Source organism: Eufriesea mexicana, unplaced genomic scaffold, assembly GCF_001483705.2.
Source record: "Eufriesea mexicana isolate 0111107269 unplaced genomic scaffold, ASM148370v2 scaffold487, whole genome shotgun sequence".
In the NCBI taxonomy this organism is placed as follows: Eukaryota; Metazoa; Arthropoda; class Insecta; order Hymenoptera; family Apidae; genus Eufriesea; species Eufriesea mexicana.
Genome location: NW_016908634.1, coordinates 63285 through 84762, shown reverse-complemented (window position 1 = coordinate 84762; position 21478 = coordinate 63285). Strand labels below are relative to the sequence as shown.

Sequence of the window (21478 nt, the reverse complement as noted above, 5' to 3'; positions counted from 1 at the left end):
AAAAATAGCTTAACTTTGAAAATATATCAGATATACCTAAAATAAATAATCAAGTACTTTTAGGTTTATTGTAACGAAAATGCTTAATAAAGTTATCGATGATGATGAACTAATTTTTTATTAACTTACAAGATTGGAATCCTATTACAAAATTTAATAACAATTACCAATATTCCAGTTTTTTAAATTTTTCTTCCTTTTCAATACTAAATTCTAATTTTTTATTCCACAACATTTTTTCTATAATTTACTGGTAAATAAGATGAAAATAATCTGGGAACTAGCTATTGGTTTTCTCCAAACTATTATCTATTAAGCTGACATCCCAATATTAATTGCACCATTTTGCATTCGTCACTTAAGTACTTGAATATAATTTATTCGAGCAATTTAATTTCATATACTTGAGATTGGTTTTATTTAATTATCGTTTTTATGACAAGATAATAAAAGTCACAATTATTCTCACAGTTTCTAATTTATCGTATATAAATGAGTACATACATAATGTTTTCAAATTTGTGACAAAATATAGTCTTGTACCAATTATATCGGATATAATGCAGTGTGAATACCAATCAATAATTGAATAATAAATTAATAATTAAACAACGCTGAATTTTTTACTAATTCTGATAAAGAAGTGAATTTAGATTTAGAAGAAGGGAAATTAGACAATAGTATGACAAAATGAGTAAAGTTACGGAAAATTAAATTAAATATTGAACTAAATTAATGATTAATCCTAAATAAAAGGATGAATATTCACATTAATCCTAAAAATGAATAAAATATCAAATGGTTAATCAGTCAATTGTCAAATAATAAATACAATAAATATTAGCTACTAATTTATGCAGTTAGCTTGAAAATATCAAATAATTATTAACAATAATATTACATAAAACTCTTTAACTCAGAAGCATTCCTCGAACGAGCATATTCCCAAGGAATATGGTTTCCTTATTCCACCGTCATAGTTTCAAACGGAATGCTTTCCACAAACGTGTTCTTAGACTCCTTTCCACGAAAGAATCAAAATTCCGGCAGATAGAAACTCGAGCGAACCTAAAGCAATAACTAGGACGTCGTGGAACCGTTCTCCGATGCACTGTATTCCTTCGAGTCGTAGGTAACCGTGCAAACTTCAATGTCAGATCGGTTTCCTACGTTCGCGAAGGAATTCTAACAGAGCGTTTACCGTTCACGACTCGCTCGATTCGATTTTTACACGTTCGTACAATCTCGAGCGACCGAGAAAAAAGAAACCATAATCGTTGAACCGCTGGATTTACCATTCCGAGTAGCATTGGCTGACTTTCGATTGCACAATCAATAGAACGACACTGATCGTGAGTTTTTAAGCATCGTGTTGCTTAAACGTGCGCACGAATGCCAAGATGGCGGCGGAAGTAGGAAGGTCGATGGTTTTCATAAGAGTTCGTTCATTTTTTATTAAATTAGATATTATTTTATCGAAAGGAATTTCACAAACGAGTACCCCACTTTACTCTTTTTGAAGTGGTATTTTATAAACACCCCCTTTTTTTATTCAAATCATAATTTGTTAAATAAACTTGGTTTTTGAAATTACTTAAAATATGACTGAGAATATGTGAATAATTACTACCACTAATTTTTTTTAATTTAACTAACAGTTAAACGAGTAACCTAACTTCCTCAAAATTTGCCACAAAATGTTAAATTAAATTAAATTGTTAAATCGGCTAACTTGGACCACTTTTTTGCATAACATTGATGAAATTCCAATTATTAGCAATTCTTCTTTGTAAAAGTATTGAAACATTCTTAATTTCAATATTATTAATACTAAACTATATTTTAATTCGCGAATTACAAAACTATGATATCGCATTTAAGAAAAAGATGCATTTGCTTTCAGTTCGTTTATTACTTCATATCACTTGAAAGTTTATAAAATATCTCAAAATATTTAGTACCATCATTCATATTCATATATGTTTTATGATTGTGTGATGAATTATTTCGTGAGATAGTGCATCCGCGTTTATGGTTGTTCTACTTAATATGTTAGGCTATGAAACGGGAAAAGGAAATTGACGGTTAAATTCTTGTTTCTGTTGTAATTTCAGCATATTTTCAAGTTATTCGATTCGTCTGCACTTTTGTTATTTTACAGTATTAATTCTGGTAAAGAATTAAATCAAGGCAAAATATTGTAAATTACATCATTTCCTCTTATGATATATCGCGATTTTATTGCGATAAAATTTTACTTAACTCTTCGCAATGCAATGTTACGTACAGGATACATACAGGAACATCTACAGTTACAAAATTTTATTTTACCTACTTATCACTTGGTTATTGTATTTTATCACTGTACCGTGACAAATAATCCATCTGTAACAATTGTTAATTTTTAATTTCCAAATCAGAGCAACAGACTCTAGTAGTCAATTGTAATTCTTTTCTTTGTAAACAATGAAAAATTCTGATTACAGAGGGCTAAAATTAATTAGCTTTGAATTGATATTTTACAATTTCCTTTATTTCTAAGTTCTACGCTAATAAATATACGAATAAAAGCATACAGACATAGTTTTCAGCCTCATATTAGTACTTAATGAAAAATATTACACCTATTATGACATACATAAAACATATATCGTGTGGTATTTGAGTCGGAAAACGTAAATACTTTAGAGAAAATCTTTAGAATAAAAATACTAATGAAGAAACCATACTATTTACTATTTGAAGAAACCATAGTAATTATGGTAAGTCAATTATTTTGAAATCCATTTTTTTTATAAGATCCTTTGGTATTCGCTATTCTTTCTTTATTTGTTTCTTCAATGGAATTTGTTTATGAGTCCAATAACACTACCGTTCCGACCAGTTAGTTAGTTAGTTTAGTTATCTCTGTACATTATAATCAGCTATAATTTTATTTCATAATATTGTTACATAATATACCTTACAATACAAAATACCTTAAAATACAATATTTATGTCTTGTATGTCTCATACAAAATTATATTTTAGATGTATCTTTACATAATTAGTTTAATATTTTCTGTTTCCCTATATTCTTAACTCTTTGCACTCCGAGCAATTTTTAATATGACCTACCAGCAACTCCGAATCATTTTACCTTTCCTGTTAGCTTTTATAGTACAATATTTACCAATCCAGTAGCATTTCATTTGCACCATTTCTTCTGTCAAAGGCATACTGGTATAATATCTTTCAATAAACATACGGTAACCCTGTGTTTCGGGAATTTTATTTAACAATATTTGATATAAATCCAGCGGAATTCTAGTGTTTCAGCAATGGCAACGGAGTTACAAGCTCTCTTACAATGTCTCCATAGAGGCGACAACAGAGTACAAAGGGTTAATTTTTACTATAAAGCGCGCGATCGGAAATGTCGCATAAGCGGATATTTCATATGTAAGAATAAATCAGATATGCACAAAGAAAGTATTTTTATTCTTAATTTAATTCCTACGTCTAGAACATGCAATAATTAATCGATAAAATTTTCATTCTTAAAGTTTTTCTCTGTGTTTCCTTGAAAAAGAAAAGAAAATGAGAAATTATACATTGGGTCCATTCATACTGATTGTGAGGATTATAGTGTCAATAAGTACTATCTTACTATGTATACAGATTTTCGATTCTTTCAAGAACTACAAGAACTCGAAAATAGGAAATTCAGAATTAAGAAATTTTATTTTTCACTCTTACCTCAATTTTATACAGGGAATCGCTTGACGAATGTTATCTTATAAGTTAGTTGCATGCCAATTAAATAAAATTACATGCCCAAGTAAATATATACACGATGAATCTCTAAAAGATATTTTTGAAGAAACTTCGTTCCAAATAAAGAACATTAAATTTTACACGTTTGCTCGAACTTTTTGTAAAAAGTCGAATTGTATTTACCTGCTATATAAATTGTGTATAAATATCATAGCCTTAATATTCTAAGCATTTAGTGTAGATAAATCAGGATTTGATGTCAGTTTGTGAATAAATTCTTTTACATCTATTAAAAATCGATTTATCAATTTCATCTTTTATTGTTTATTGCTTAAATCAAGCTTATATAAACGCAATTTATAAATTATTTCCAAATACCCTAAACCTGTTTCCTTCAACAAAACCCATAAATATCTGCGTTAAATTATGGATATACTCAGATATACCTACATGTACTAATATCTTAGGGAACATCGTTATATAAATATTTATATGCACATATATGTGACATGTGACAGCCTATAATACATAATATAAATATAAATATCTGATATTTATATATTACGGTATTATAATATGCATAAATTACATATACCATTAACACGTGCTCCACCGATAGTACATTAAACATTTGACATTCAACCATTCATGGTCACTGATGATGCATACTCGAAGATTAGACAATGGTTGTAAGAATAACATATTATGGCTAATAAAAATAAACAAAATGAAACGAAAATATACCTAACCTTTAGCGACTATATTATATTCAGAGAAGATGTTAATATAGAAATTCCGTTTGAACAAATTTTCGTAAAAATTAAATAATTCGTTGCACAAATTATAATTCTTATTTAATATTGCAAGTACCGAGCTGTAACTTGTACTTACATACCACACACAATTGATATTAATTGAAGCAAGTAAATAATAAAACTAAAAACGCATGTAATTCTGATTTATATGGAAAATCGGTATTAACTTTATGAAACTCAAATGGATATTTTCAGCAACTGCGGAAATTAGAAGCCTGAAGTATATCATTTTAACCCTTCTAGTGTTAATACTAGAATTACCGATCTTCAATGGATACCTAAACATAGCTGGCATAGGTAATAGTAATTTTTGTGGTACGATGAAGATAAGTAAATATATTAATTACAGTTCCACCTCAATATGAGTCGACATTAAATTTTTAAAAGCAGGTCTACGATTCTAGCAAAACGGGAAATTTTGAGACTAGTCTTTTTAGTATTGGATGGGTAGTTTTAGTGTTGAGAGGAAGAAAAAAATTGTTATTGAATGTGGACTACCCAGATATCTATGCAGTTTCATCGAAGGTATTTCAAATGAATTCTTTTTGTTATCCAGATGCTGCCAAGATTGCTGGCCGTGCTCTGGACAGCACTTCCTTTAGTGCTGTCCCAGAGCAACTACGCATCGCAGGGGAACAGTATCGAGTATCAGCCAGGCTTACCACCTAGCACAGTGCTGAACGGCAAGGTGACCAAACTGGACGACATCTCGTCGATGATATTTCTGAATCGCACGAAGGCGTACCTGAATTGCAGCCAGGGCAGCATGCAGGTTGAATTGAAGTTCGAGGAACCGTTTTACGGGGTCGCCTACGCTGATTTCGATCGTAACAGCGCCTGCATATTCAAAGGACGCGGATCGACCAGCGCCAAGTTGGAACTACCTCTCAAAGGTACGTTTTCTCTCCTTTTGTCTCCTTTTTCCCGTCCTTCTCTCTTTTTCTTCCAGTATCTGGCATTTGCTAGTTTGTACGGCACACGCACGATTTGCTACACATGCTTTGGAGGATTCCATGTTTTTACGAGCGTGATCCGTGGTTCGGAAACCCACGCGAGAAATATCGTCACGCTGGAAGTTACGATGGTTCCTGGTATGCCTTCGAGAAAATTCGTTTTATCCGGTGTTGACTCGTTTCTGTTTGCCCATTTCGTTAATAATTTTTAGTGCAATGGTTTCCGTAGTTACATATTTTTCTCATCTTTCTTTTCTTCTTTTCGTGTGTGTCAGGAAGGGGTAATGGAGTAAAGAAATGGTTGGTTGTCAGTCTTGTAATCGGTAATCGAGTACCGTCGCGATATTACACGTTACATACTCGTGAGTTTATGGTAGGAAGTTAAAAGTTTAGTGTGAATTTTTTATTTTTCAGTACTGAATTTTCGTCATTGCCGTTACTTTAATTTTATTACACCATTTTTGTTTATATTATTTATACCGTTATTTATTTTGTACTACCCATTTTAGAATTCCGTTCTTACAACTATTTATTTAACAACTTTTCACTTATATCTTCGAGATTAAATTTTAACTTTCTAAATATAAAAAAAATTTTGTAGAAATAGTATGAAATAAGTAAATAAGAAATAAGTAATAACATGAAATATGAAATAAGTTATAAACATCTGCGTAAAATCATAAATTTATTGGAATTGATAGACGATTCGATATTTTCTTTTTTATATTCTTCTTTTCAAATTCTTCTATCATCTTTTACCAAATTTTCCTATACCGGAGAATTGATTAGTATATAAATTAAACGTAATATCAGGCAATAATTTTTATAATTCCATATTCAGTGAGAATTCTTGTATTCACAGCATCTGAATATATGAATGTGTTCCAATTGCTAGGGAATTGATTTTCGCGGAAACGTGTAAAGAAATGGCAAAAAGATTTTTGTAATATTATTTTTTCCTGAACAAAGTTATCATACTTTAGATAAAAAAACACTTTTCGAGCATTTCTTTTTAAGATTTTCAAGTTACATAAAACTTGCGTTACAATATGGTGACCATAACGTAACTGTAACTCTCTCATTCAATAATATATGAAAGCTGCTAAGTTAATTGTATTATACATCTGATGCCCTTTCCAACAAAATACTTTCTATTTATAAATCAATTATGGCAAAATTTATTTGTAGATCATGTAATACATATTTAATCGTTTACATATTGCTTTAACTAATTATGTCATAAAATTAGGTAAACCCGAATAGTAAACACTTTGTAGTTTTGTAAAAATGCTTAAGGCATAAAATTCTTTTTATTTATAAATAAATTATAGTGAAATTTATTTGTAGATCATGTAATACATATCTAATCGTTTACCTATTGCTTTAACTAATTATGTCACATAAAATTAGGTAAACCCAAATAGTAAACACTTTGTAGTTTTGTAAAAATGCTTAAGGCAAATATTTAAATTTAAAATGGCTATTACAGAAGGATTAATTTAAAGTCACCTAACTAACTTACATATTCAATGATAGTAGTCTATCAGAAATGTACACGAGTCGTCAAAATAACAATTAAATGCATAGAAGTAAGGAATGTTAAAGTTAAAGTATGAAATGTACAGTAAAAAAATGAAGCTATAAATAATTAAACCGTTTGTTCAATATAGTTTACTCAAGATCAATGTCATTTTGAATTTTATAAATAGAGTGCTTAGTGTTTGCATCAAAACGAGGAAAAGAATGTTATGTAAAAAGAAAAAAGATAATCAATTTCATTTGTTTTAAATTTAATATTCAATCAAATATTTTTTTAAATATTGATGGTAGTTTCCGTGATTAAATGAACAATTAAGTGAATGCTCGTTGTTTTTAGAATTATTGCGACGTTTGAAAATTTTTTCAAAAATTTGAATCGGATAAAAATTATTCATTGAAACTGTAAAATAGAATAAAATAGTAATAATAATTGTAATGATAACACCAACAAATGACAAAAAAGGAAACAATCAGATCTTATTTAAAAATAAGGTAAATAATATGTTTTAAATTTTAAACGAACAATGGGTACAAAAATTTATTATATTACGTTACAGAACAGTTAATATAGAGTGTAATATTTATTGTGGTAATAGGAGTATGCGAATGTGGAGAAAGTAGAATAAAAAATTACGTCATATGCTTATTCAAATATTTTTTTAACTAACATTATACACTATATCTAACAATATACAATATATATGAAAGTTTGTCAAATTTTGTTAGACACGTGAATCTATCTTTCATGATAAAAATAACATTAAGATCTCGAGGGCAGACGGTTCACCAAAAATTTAGAAAAAATTAAATAAAAATTTAACCGAAAACATTTATAATCAGGTATAAATCAAGAGAAGGTAGGGCCACATTTTGGAGTTAACTTAGTTATTACTCAATGATAAATCTATGCTTGTAATTAAATATAATTCACGTTTCCTTATGTTTATTCACAAAGTACAATTTATTTTAGAAACATTTGACAATTTCGCATAGCGTTTTAGTAACTGCAGCATATACAATTACTATGTATATACAAGTATTTTCCTAATAGTCTATATCGTCTCTTGAAAAGTTCCAAACAAAGTACAATAAGAAACAATTTAAAAGTAAAATTAAAAGTAACAAATTTTAATATTTTAAACAAGTTTCTTTCGTATGAAAATTATTTTCTCACCGCATCGAGTATATATTATAAGAGAATGGTTGTTATACAATAGTCAAGGCGACATCGATATATGTACATATCTACCTTCACAATCCCACAACATTCTTATTATTACGTTATTGTTATTATTATTTCATGCAATACATATTTCTATAGATGATAAAGTAATGGAATATGAACAAAGGAACCTCTTCCTTTACTATTAAAACAATCTAAGAATATATTAAGAATATATTAATATAAGAAGATATCAATATATATTAATATATTAATAGCTTTTATGTATTTCGAATATATTGTACCTATTGCACAAATTTTGCATATGCGTATATTTCTTACATAAATGAACAAATTATGAGAAAGATAGAAAGTATGTTCTGAAATCGTAGTCCAAAGCTTTATACGAACGTAATTTGTATAAACATTGTCACATATGACCATTTTAGTCATACCTTTGATTTACTTGACATTGTGGGTAAATTTTTATCTGCATTATTAATAAATGGTGACTTTAATAAATCATATAAAATCGTTAACATTTTGAAGGTTAAAAATTTTGAAAAGCCGCATGAAATTCTCGCATAATATCGGTATAAATTTAAATATACCTCTATAACGTCATATGACGTACGAAGATCACTTTATATATCAATTTTAATTAACAAGTGGTACAGTTTTAGTCACTAATTAAGAACAAAATTTACTACAATGTAGTTTAAATCAAAACGGATAAATTTTCTTCCACACATTATTGTGGTAATATCAGGTTAATAAATTTGAATAAGAACTTTTACTTTCCATTTTATTCTTAATTTCGGAATGGTGTAAACGGAGACTCGAGTTTTCCTGTGATGCGTGCTGCACACGGTGGACTGACAAAAAATGTGTGCCCTTTCGAACCCTTCGGCAAGGGTTTTACAAGCTCTATGGCATCAGCTCGTTGCATCATTTAATTTAGCTTCGAGGAACCATCCAGCTTATCAATTTGCCTCGAAGCAAAGATAGATCCCGATGCAGGGTGATGCCATTGAAATAAAGATTTTTCACGCATTATGTAGGATCGTATGGTGGGAGTGATCGACTAGAATAATATTTGTAGCGTCCTACGGTATCGAATCCCTTCGATTTCCAAGAACGCTTATCACGCGCCAATTTAATATTGCGTGACTAGTTGAAATAATAAGGAACAAAAATGTGTGTGGTTAAAAAGAGTGTTTATTTAGTGAAAAGTGTTGAATAGTTATATTGGGACGTTAACGGAGTACCGTTTCGAACACGCGTTTGTATGAGCAATTTAGATGTTTGAAGGATTGGTGCCGAAGACGAACTGACTCGTCGATTTTGCTGTATGTCCTGTCTCGTCGTGTTCGGTCCGGAGTTTTCTCTAGTTTAGTTCTGATTGGGTAAAATAGATGTTGGTGGTGGAAAGGTAAAGAGTTTTAATTGGACAGAGGGTGTGACATAAGGACCTTTGGCTAAGGAGTAGGAAACTGTCAAGGAGCCGATTTCTGATGGTCGATGACGTGATTTATAAGTGTCGTCCGTCCGTCGCTTGTTGGGTCTGTCACAAGTGGGTCCCATCTGTCGCGTCCGGTTTCTAGTAAAATACCTAATTCTGCTTTACCTTTGTACGCTTAATCCGCTAGAACGGCGTTGAGGCACATCGAACCTCCAGAATTGCAGTCGCGGTATAAAATATAAAATAGACCGTTAGGTCTGGCAAAAGTGTAAGCCTTAGAATAAAATTATGTTATAAACACGCTCTCCGGGACGGAACAATATTGTTTCACTGAATATAACAAAAATAAGTTTTATTAATGAAATAATGGATTAATATAATAGAATAGGAATTAATAAAGGCACTAATAACTTTCTTACAACGGACCTTTGAAACTTCTGATTTTAACTGATTTTCAATACTGATGTGAGAGGAATCTTTATTTGGATGGCGTCACCCTGCATCGAGATCTATCCTTGCCTCGAGGAAGAATTCAGCTTATCAATTTTCGGAGCTGGGTTGAGTGACGCAATGGGTTGTCATAGGGTCTATAAGAACCTAGCTGAAGGGTTGGACGACACACACTTTTTGAAAATCCACCGTCTGCACCACGCAATATAGAAGACTTCGAGCCTTCGTATATTTTCTACCGCCAAAAAATATAAAATATAACCTCAATCAAAACTTCGTTTAAATTTTATTAATCCGATCTTTACTACACTGATTCTAAACTGTCTTCAAACTGAAAACTGAAACTCTAAACTGAAACTGAAGGCCTGCCTTGCCCGCGTCCTTGCACACTTATTTAAACTTTGCACTCTGTCTTTTTCCATACTCAGGCTTTCTTTCTTGATCATCCCTTTCCCACGCGACCTCGGTGGGCCAGGTCCTTCAAACACAGGACGCATTCATAAACTTTCATTCGTCTATCACATTCGACTCTGTCATAAACATCCCTTACGTTCGATCGTATTTCACTCGGTCACTTTCGTTCTATGTCCCAAACATTCTTTCAGAGCCGTAATAATTGAGCACGAATCTTTGTGCGGATATAGTATAATAACCGTTTGAGTCCCAGATGGTTTTGAAAAAACACTGTTAAGGGATCCTAAGCAGCGCGACCGCGCTGCCTCTAAGTGGGTACGAGATAACCAAAGCAGCGTGATAGCATTTCTATTTTGTCCGGATGTCCCAAGCAGCGCGATCGCGCTGTTCAGATTTCATATCGAGAAAACTCAGCACATTTCGAGCGTTCTCGACAGCTGACGGTGCGTCACCAACTGTCCAAGTCGAAACGCTATCGCGCCACTTGGCCATTCATCGCCATAATATAAACGAAGTGCTATCGCGCAGCTAGAGGGAGCGCGGTCGCGCTGCTTGGGAAACGTCGACAGTGTTTTTTCAAAACCCTTTGGGACTCAAACGGTTATTAAACTATAACCGCACAAAGATTCGTGCCCAATTACTAATGATTTAAATAATAAATGGAACAAATCTAACCAAATATTTAATTTTCATTTTTCGCAATTTCGCCATGATTCCATGATTCCTGATGTTTCACAATTTCTTATCAAATTCCAAAAATATAGACATTTTTGATAAAACTTCACGTTTCGTATACTTTCTCGTATATATATATAATATAATTTGTCTTCTTATGACCTACAGGGATATCGAAAAAAATTATAATGGGTGTTTGAAGAAATATCGATGACTTTAAATTCTCTTAAAAAAACAAGCTTGGAATATTATCAATATTACTGACATGTTTGCTCCTTCAAACAGTGGACCTTCGTCTCGAAGAGTTTTTCTATAGCGTCATAAGTAAGGGAGATATGCAGGTGTTCCTATTTAAGTGCTCCATCCTGTATAGTTGGAAATTTTGAAAACATGTTTCTGAGAGATATTGAAAATTATGCAAATAATGGAGCTATAAACGCGGCAATGGAAAATTGATCACTACGATAAGTACACTAATTGGTTAATAAACGATTAGTTCGATATTCAATCAGTAGCGGCTCAATATTAAAATCAGAATTACCGTTCTAACTCTCGTGACAGAACAGAAATTGAAATTTCAGCAATTTCAGCAATCACTTAGAATTTAACTATAGATCAGTAGGCAGATAGTGCTTGAACAAACTGGAGATTAGCAATCAAGATAATTGAACAGTTCAATTACTCGAGATAATTTCGAGTGATCGGAAGCAATCAGGCCTCATCTTCACAACGGACATTTATTCCTCTTCTAACATCCAATATCAGTTTTGATGAAAGTGCTTTCAAATTGGGTTTGAGAAACCACTAAATTGAGTAACATTCGTTCAGCTGTCAGTCAATTATACCTTTGGAATCAATTGGGAGGCATATTATGAAAAGGTTACTTCTCCTAGTCAGTCTGGACAAATGTCTAGGGGAAATCACGTTTCTAGGTTTTGAAATAACTTCTCATTCAATCTTTTGTATTTGGAAGATGACTGATTTTTAACTCATATGGGAAACAATTGCACAAGAGCGTATTTATTTTTCAAGTTTCAATTTCTCTTAATTTTACTCTCTTCAATTATGATACGAGTTGCCATTAATCAATCACTTTGTATACATCATTTCCTTATTAGGTGTCATAATTTTGTAAATTAATTCCTTGCACTTGAGAGGTACCTCTCAGTCGCCATTTAATCAGATTCTAAAGATGGATGTTAATTAATATATAAAATTTAAAATTACACAACGAAGTAAAATAATTCTACGTCTTAATTTGCATACGATTTCTTATTTACCGTTTTAGAAATATCGTCGACCTTATGGCAGAAAGTCTTCGAATTACTATTTTCCTGTAACGAAAAAGTCGTTGAATGCAAAGGGTTGAAACTAGAAAAAAACTGAAAAAATTGTTTGACGTCTATATCTAAGGACCATCCTAATGAATACATTGTTGGAGTAGACGTAAGAAATTTATGACGTGACTTGAAAGCGTCTACACGTAGTGAGAATTCTCCCACCGTGGAAGAAAACCCAAAAATCCTAGGTCAGTTGTCGAGAAGAGACATACCCTGTCGGATGGGGGTTCGTGCTCCCTCAAGTATTTCGGAAATAAAGCCTTTAACCTATGGTGAGAAACGTCGAGTTTTATTTTGCCCTCGCTTTAATTTTTCCCTAACTCCTTCTAATTCACATACATATTTTGACCCATAATACAATTTTTATTATTCGCAGATTCCTTCGAATAAAAGAAAGGAATGGTTATAATAGTGCCTACTTTCATTTCGTATTCCTATATTTCGCTTTCCATATTTTTACCTGTTACATAAAATAGGTGTATTTCTTGTACGAGTCTTACAAATAAATTTATAACAGTTTATACGTTTAAACTACATTTTGTACCACTGTCAACATAAATATAATGTCATGGTCGTCTTCATAGAACTTTTGCGTTGTTTGCTTTTGTCTATAGTGAATTGACAGTTTCAAATGTATTAGTTACATATTTGTATAACCCTATACTGGTGTCTTCATATAGTATCATGCATTTTTCAATGCTTTCTGCACACTGGGTCGCCTGATACTATTGCCATTGCGCTAAAATGATCACATATGCCTCGTACTGCAGTTAAATAAAATATAAATAATAAATAAATAGTACAAATAATGTCTAAGTTTCATAGATTAATTAAAAGGATTAACTAAGAATATTGCTTACAAAAGTTTTACCCTAGTAATAAATTTTTCAGGGATTAATTATTAATTAATTATGAAAAATGAAGGAAGCATAGATTTTAAACTAGCTTGCTGTCGAAAATATCTTTTTCCCTTTGGTAAAATTGGAAGCATCTACTTTGTTATAAACTATTATTATTTTATTGCTTTACTATTTTATTATTCTATTCACAATAATATATACATTAAAATAACTATGAAAATAAAAGCTATCATTGACCCAAAAAGTGTTAGTAATTATTAATAAATATCGAATAAAGTTGCAGAATTTGATAGTTATAATAGAGCACAAGATGATTGTTATTAATGTTTAATAAGTTAATGGTAATTGCATACTAGGTATCATTTTAGATGTTAAAATAATTTTTCCTTATCTTCTTATCGTTTTAAATACATTTATATCAGTGCAAATACAATTATACTGTACACAAATCGGTATAAATATATTTCTATGTACCTATACATTTGGATATGCATATATTCCAGTCCTTTTAAAGGAAGATGATTAACTTATATATTTATACCTTCATATGTAAGTAGGAAATATTTCTCATATTTTGTTCTTACAACTATTCAGATGATCATCGTGGTGAAATACGGGATTGTCAATTGCGTTGATTATGGACTGACAACGAGTAAACTGGATGTAAGAATGAACAATACATTTGTAACTTTTACAAACAGTAATATGTTATAAATAAGAATAATATAAAATAATATCCATACTTGTAACAGGAAACCAGAATTAGTACCTATAGAACATATGAAAAAAATTAATAAATCAAAAAATAAATTCTTTAAAATAAAGTTGAATATTTCAATTACATGTCCTTTTGTTATTGTCTTTTTTGGAATCATTAAATGTAAACAAATGGTGAAGAGAAATTACGTCACGAAAATATTATAAAGTTAATTATTTTATTAATTTTTGAAGAATTGCCTAAAATAAATAATTCTGAGCGAAAATATATTCATAACTCTTATGTCGTTCTTAAATGAACCGAGTTATTACTCAACCTCAAATACCTACAACCTACTTCGATTTTTCACAAAAATACAATCATTGGAACAAGAGAAGGATATACTGAATTAAACTATATCAAAAGGAAAAAAGGACTATCAGCTACAGTTACTTGTCCTAACATAGAGAAATAGAACACAATGATGAAGCACCAGAGGTGAAGAACATAATAAATCACATTCTCTACCAATTCATAGCAACCACATCCCCTGTTAATTACTCATGCTGCCAATCTAATAACATTTGAGCTTTATAGGTTTTGTAGAGTATCGCATTGACTTAAACAAACTCGAAGAACCAGTATTTACATATAGGAAATTGTAGCTCCCATAGTACACGACTGAGAAGGTGTCAAAGTGTCCTGTTTTCCTAGCACAATGATTGACGACTGTTAACGAGCACCCAGTGCCTTCGTGAAACACGTGTTAGACGACTCGTGTCGGAAACACACTGATTGGCTGATACTAAAAAGATCCCAATTACCAATCAGCGTGTCTAACGAATGGCCCTCATTTTCCAGAGATACAGGAAGTTATGGTAGTTTGCACGATGGTGAACGGAAGATGAAGTTTGGCAACGATGCAAAATTTCCTCCAGGTCTAACTCCATGGTCATCGGACCGTTACAGCAGACTGACACTTCAGGAACTCCTGATCTATGATATATGGAGTGATCCTTTTACTTGGAGGCTCAAAGACTGTCGTTGCAAAAACACCGTAGAAGCAACGCCGTATCTATACACGTGTACAGTTGTTTCGAATGATATAGTATAGTCATAAATTATTACTTAGGTACTAAATATTCCACATATATGCCATATTAAATTAGAATCCAGCGATGGTCTCGTTTGACACCGAAATGACCATAAATGTCGCTGACACTAGGTATCATCTGCAATTTGTAATTGTAGATATTTAACGCAAAACTGTAAAACGCAAACAAATTTGTCGAATAACATCCAATTTCAATATTGTTCGCTAATTGTCAAATATCATCACGAATTTTTATTTAATCTCTTGAATATTTAGAAGAGCTTCTTGGTAAAGCAGTAATGGAAGAATCTATTCCAAATAGACATTTTTATTTAAATCGTTTATTTATTGTTCATGTTTATTAACTTATATTAAATCGTATTGTGTTATTTATATTATACGATATTTCTATTATTGGTTTTAAGGATCTTAAGACGTTGTTTCGAAATATCAGTAGGACCGATTTTATGACTTCGCTATATCGTTCAACCCAATCTATGAACTAGCTTTTACTAAGATATTTATTATACAGGGTGAGTCACCTAACATTAGAACCTAAAATATTTTCGTTATTTTCCATGATACAGAAAAATATGTGAAGAAGACTTTGTTTTTAAAGAGGAGAATATTGCCATCAAGTAATTTTTTTGAGATCTCAAGATCATTCTATTGTTTTTAAATGGAACAATATATTTTTATGATCATGGTATTGCAGTCAATAAAAAGACAAATTCACCCATATATATAATTGACTCATCCTTTGACCTTCAAAAAAAAGGGTATACCTCGCACATATTTTTGTATCATTAAAAATAACGAAAATATTTGATGTTTTAATCTTAGATCACTCACTTTACATATAGAATTTATCAAACGGCATTGTATTTAAGTTCTCGTGTAATACCTTGCTATCTATCTAATATCATGCAGAGTTTAAAAATTGTCACTTTAAAGGCACAGGAGTGACCTGTTCACTTCTCCTAGCTTCATCTTTGACACTCCCAATATCTTCATTTTAAGATTTTTGGTGGGATTGGCTAATGACATATTGGCAAGATAAGTTTCTGTCGAATCGAAATGTGAAAAGTTCGAAATTTCGATCTCATGTTATCAATATGACATAGGTGTCCTTGTGAAACTAAAGTTTACCATAAACACATTTTTATAATAATTAATATATTTCTCATATAAATGCTATAAAATCATAATTTCTTACAGATGTAACAAGGAAGAACGAGATATTAAATTAAACATGGAATATTTTAAATTACCTCTTTAAAATTTCAAAAACTTCCCAATACAGTTTCCTCCTTTTTTCATATTGTAGCAAATGTAAATATATTTTACATGAAATAAAATTTCCAAACGCGAAGTGTTGAAACTTTTATAATAGTGAAACATACATTTTCTAGAATTATACAGAATATTTAAAAAAAAAATATATTATTTTACTTGGTTGAAAACATTTTAAATTAACATTCAAAGTATTTTGAAATATGTTAAAATATTATTTTATTTATTTCAGAATATTTTAGGATGTCTAAATTAAAAGCAAATACAAATTATTTACTTATATATTTATTTATTTCTACAAATTAAATTTTTTCAGATAAATTCTTTAAATTTCACGTCATGCGAACGGCTAATAATCTACAAAAGAATCAAAAGTAGAAATTAGATAGAAAGAAATAAAGATATGAAACAGTGAAAACAAAGACAAAGGAATTTTTAAAACTAATTTCAGAACTAAAGTTATCACGATGCACGTAAAGGAATGTCCAAAGTTTTTAACGATCTCGACACAGCCTCATTTTACAAAATTCCAAAGCTGGAAGAAATGTCACATTACCCAGACAGCTTGTCATCCCTAATGTTCGTTAATGTTCCAGGATGCGGCACGAGGCAGGATCCTCAACGCGTGTTCACAAACAACGTTGTAGTTCGCTTCCATCCTGGTCTAGAAATGCAAGAGGACGAAGTTATTACGATAGTTTGCAGATACCCACCGCCTGTGGCGCCAGCTCCGCCGGCTCCGCCTGCCAGCATGTGAGTTTCCTACCTTATACTTTTATCTTTTATTCTTTCATTATTCACTTCGTTTATATTTTTTATTTTTTATTCCATTTCGACACGGTAGAATTTCATTTGCTTAGAAATATGCCCGCGGTCGAAACAGTTGGTGAACATGTTCCCAGTTTCTGCGAAATTTCAGCTTTTGGTAGAACCGTGAAATTGGATCTATAAATCGCATGGCGATGTTCAGTTATGAAGAGTTTGGATTATGATACGCATTTATGTTTTTAATTTAATTTTTCTTGTTATATTGTTGAAAAATTAAATCGGATGAACAGTTTAAACAAGAATTGTTTTATTACTATAATTATCATTGCTATAGTTATACTCTTATTAATTTTTTACTTCTTTTACTCATATCTGTTATTATTCATTCCGTTTCATTTATTTTTGTATAAAAAATTGTGAGTTGATGATGCAAACTTCTCAGATTTTAATCAATTATTTAGATATTGCATAATTTGTACTTTTAGTTACGAAAAATTTTATACCATTATTAAATAATTTTTATGAGTTATTGGACTAATCGGTAGTCCATGTTCACCGATGTATCAAATAACTTTATATGTCATAAATAAAACCACTATTTGGGAATTTTGAAAATTGAACTGAAAAATTGTAAATGGTATTAAATTATTCCTTAAAATTATGAAGAATTACGAGATTAAAGAAAGAAAAGAAATCACAAATATGATGCAGTGCACATAATGCAAATCCGACATGACGGTTATGAATTAGTAAAATGTGGATAAATTAACAATCAGAAATCAATTGTACGAAAGTTGATCATAAGATATTTCGACAATAGAATTATTCATTGTTAATTTGACTAAGTATTACAATATAAACATTATATATGCATATATAATGCATACGTAACAGAATTTTTTGAAACTATTTATGTATTTCTAAAGAAAACTAAATGGAGAATCTTTTCTTTGCTTCACAAATTAAATTTGATATCTTCGCATAATTCGCCGTTGTTTCTAAACACTTTTTATTAATTACATAATAAATATAATAAATATTAACATTTTCATAAGTAATCAGAGTTCGTATCACCGTTGAGTTTCAATAATGTCTGATTATTATAATTATGCAATTGAAAAATGGACAACAAAAAGGCTGAAAATGCTGCATATTTAAAAAAATATGTTTTTTATATAAAAACGATGTTTATGTAAGTGCCAATATTAGTAAATAACGAGGGATCTCATTCAGCATTTCGCATCTCACGAGGAATGTATGTTACACGACTAGTTTTCTAAATTAGGTTAAATGTGCCAGAAAACTCCACGTGCTCACAATCACGATCTCGTTTTCGATCACGGCAAGAGTTCATTTTTCTTGTTCACTGCTCCTGGCACTTTCAGTTCTTGTCAGTAAATTACATAATGGACTCACAACCTCTCTTAAATCTTTACAAATTTTTTGCAATATAGCAAAGTAACAACTCGACACTTCTTTGATTTAAAGTTGATGATATTTTTCAATAACATATAAGAAAATTGCATATAAATTAATGTATAAAACTGTTCTCTATAAACATTTTATTACAATTACGTATACATTACATAATTGTCCAGCATATGTCGTTAGAGTATTTGAACCCAATATCAACTATAAAATCTTTAGAATTTTGCTGAGTGACGAATGAGAATTGTTTTCCGAGTACAGCGTGTTAGAATATTATAGTCATTTCGTTATTAATTAATAGAATTATTAAATATTAAACCAAAGATATTGTAAAGTTATATAGGATATAATATGAAACATCTAATAAACAAGTTTTGTTATATTTTGGTAATAAGTAACATTTTAACAGATAAAAAGTTATTTTCCTAGAAATTTTAATTTTTACAATTCGTGCACTCTTAATTTGCATTCATCAATTTTGTTTCGCTATGTAGATTTCCATATTATACACATCATATAAGCTACATAGATATTAATATTGTGCAGAGCTGTGATATTAGCATTCGAAAGGATACTAATTTCATTCATCATAATACAATATCAAGATAAACCACGTGAATTTTATTATTAACTGGAAGTCAAAATATTGAAGAGAATAAATTATATGAAGATAAAAATAAAATAATAATAATGATATATTTAATTATAAACATGCTGTAAAAATAGTAACCATATAACTTATTTTAATACTATGTCACGCTATGCCGCCATAAACCAAAAGAAATAAATGAAGTCAGAGGAATAGAACTAGACTTTTACTTCCTAAGAGTCAACTTCTTAGCTCTGCATGGTGTGTTATACATAGTATGATGGTATATAATACTATGAAAAAGGAATGAAATTATATCAACTGCTTGATATCAGTATTAAATAAGAATTTAATTCGTGGTTTTCGAGGTCGAAAAGTCCTACTGCACACGAAAAAACAATAACACACCCTGTAGTTTTCAGTGTTTCTTGAAACTAATGCAATATATGCGTATGTTACATATGTATTCATATTATGTGTCCCGTCCTTAACCCATTAACTGCAAAACTTCTTTTTATGAAATTTTTGACCGGATAAGTTATATATATGCAAAAAAGGTTGTGTAACAGTATAATTATATTCAAATTCTGTTTTGTTTTGAAAATATTTGATATTTTTGGAAAAGTCCCAAAATGGGTATCGTTATAAAATGATCAATAAAATCATTTCAATAAAAAACAAAGGACTGAGTAATTAACAAATCGTTACTATAATCTCTAAATTACATATTTATGTACGGTATTTCATTATAATATAAAAACCGAACCAAAAATATAATGCTTCAAATATGACAATTCTGTTCCGTTCAACTTACACATGAATTTCAAATTTGTTCGCTCGTTGTATAGAAACGAAGCACAGAATACACACTTTTTGCTACATACAATATTGACTGATATATATACAATAGAATAAAACTAAACTCTCAGGCGTACCAAATATATTTTTGGCGCCGACTGATGTACGTAAAATTCCAAAATTCTCAAATGAGAATTTTGGCAGTTAATAGGTTAATAATACAAACGAAAATTAACTACATTTCACATTTCTTTCTACAAATTTTACACGTTTGTGTTAAGAAATGGCCATGAGAATATGATTACATAGGTACCAAAAGGCAGATCAACGAGATTTTGCTTTTCGAAAATGCTTCTTATGTATTTTCATTAATCAAACCTGAATCTGGAAACAAAAACTGCTAAGCATCTTAGGTTCATGAAATCAATAAATAAACAATATCGATTTTTACTATCTTTACAAAAATATTCCAAAGATAGTAACTTTTCGCAATATTTTTATCATCCGTTCTGAATAGTACTAACCTTCTCTTGTAAAATCAAATTTGATTTATAAAGAGACGATTCTTTTTCTCGAGATATGCCGCTTTGAAGTTAAAATGGAGAGACACTGAAAATCGTGATGTCATTTTGTTGCGTACTTAATTCATTATACCTCAGTCTAACAAGTGTTGTTGAGCTAATAGTAACGTTAATCTGCAATAACGCTACCTGCTACCAAGTTAGTAATATCGTGCTGCTTGAAATCAGGCTAAATGATTCATGTGACATTTTAAGGTCAATGTTAAATTTGAAAAATCGGTTACTTAAATACTTGAAATACATATTTGTGTCAAGAACTCCACGAACCAAACTCAGTGCTGCAAATAGTATTTCTTCAGAATAAACAAGCTTCTGCCAGATTTTTAACTCTTTTGCTATACTTCAAAGTAAGATTTCAATATGCGTTTCTGTACTATTATTCAAGATTTTAAATACTACAAAATATTTATTATTAAAATATTCATATACATATGAGCTTCAAGGTTCTAGCTATCAACGGAAAGTTTCTAACTTTCCCTGCCTTTTTTGTTGAACAATAATCGATGTATTATAAGCCTACGCATCTCATGTTTAATAACTATGAGTAAGCAACCTGTTACATTGGATTTTCCTTAAATCTGGTGACGCGTTTCTGGACATTCCAAAGACGGTAATTGTTCACTCGGCATTGCCAATGTCTCCGATTTACTTATTCTTCATTGGTTATTCTCCAATTTCCTCGACAATGGAATAGTGATCTATAAAGAGAAACAAGAAACCCTTCATATTCAAAATATCAGATTTAAAGCAACATTCGTATATTTAAGATTGAAAATTGTAGGATATGTGGATATCAGGTGTGGAG

General features: G+C 30.6%; 1 protein-coding gene across 1 annotated transcript in view; it reads left to right on the top strand.

Annotated features, from left to right (window-relative positions):
• pot (zona pellucida domain protein papillote) overlaps positions 1-21478 on the top strand; it is a 118139-nt gene that overhangs the window by 80399 nt on the left and 16262 nt on the right. Inside the window, exons 3-4 of the mRNA XM_017897211.1 lie at positions 5128-5464; positions 17106-17262. Coding sequence (XP_017752700.1) covers positions 5128-5464; positions 17106-17262 — 494 coding nt within the window. The remainder of the gene's footprint in view (positions 1-5127; positions 5465-17105; positions 17263-21478) is intronic.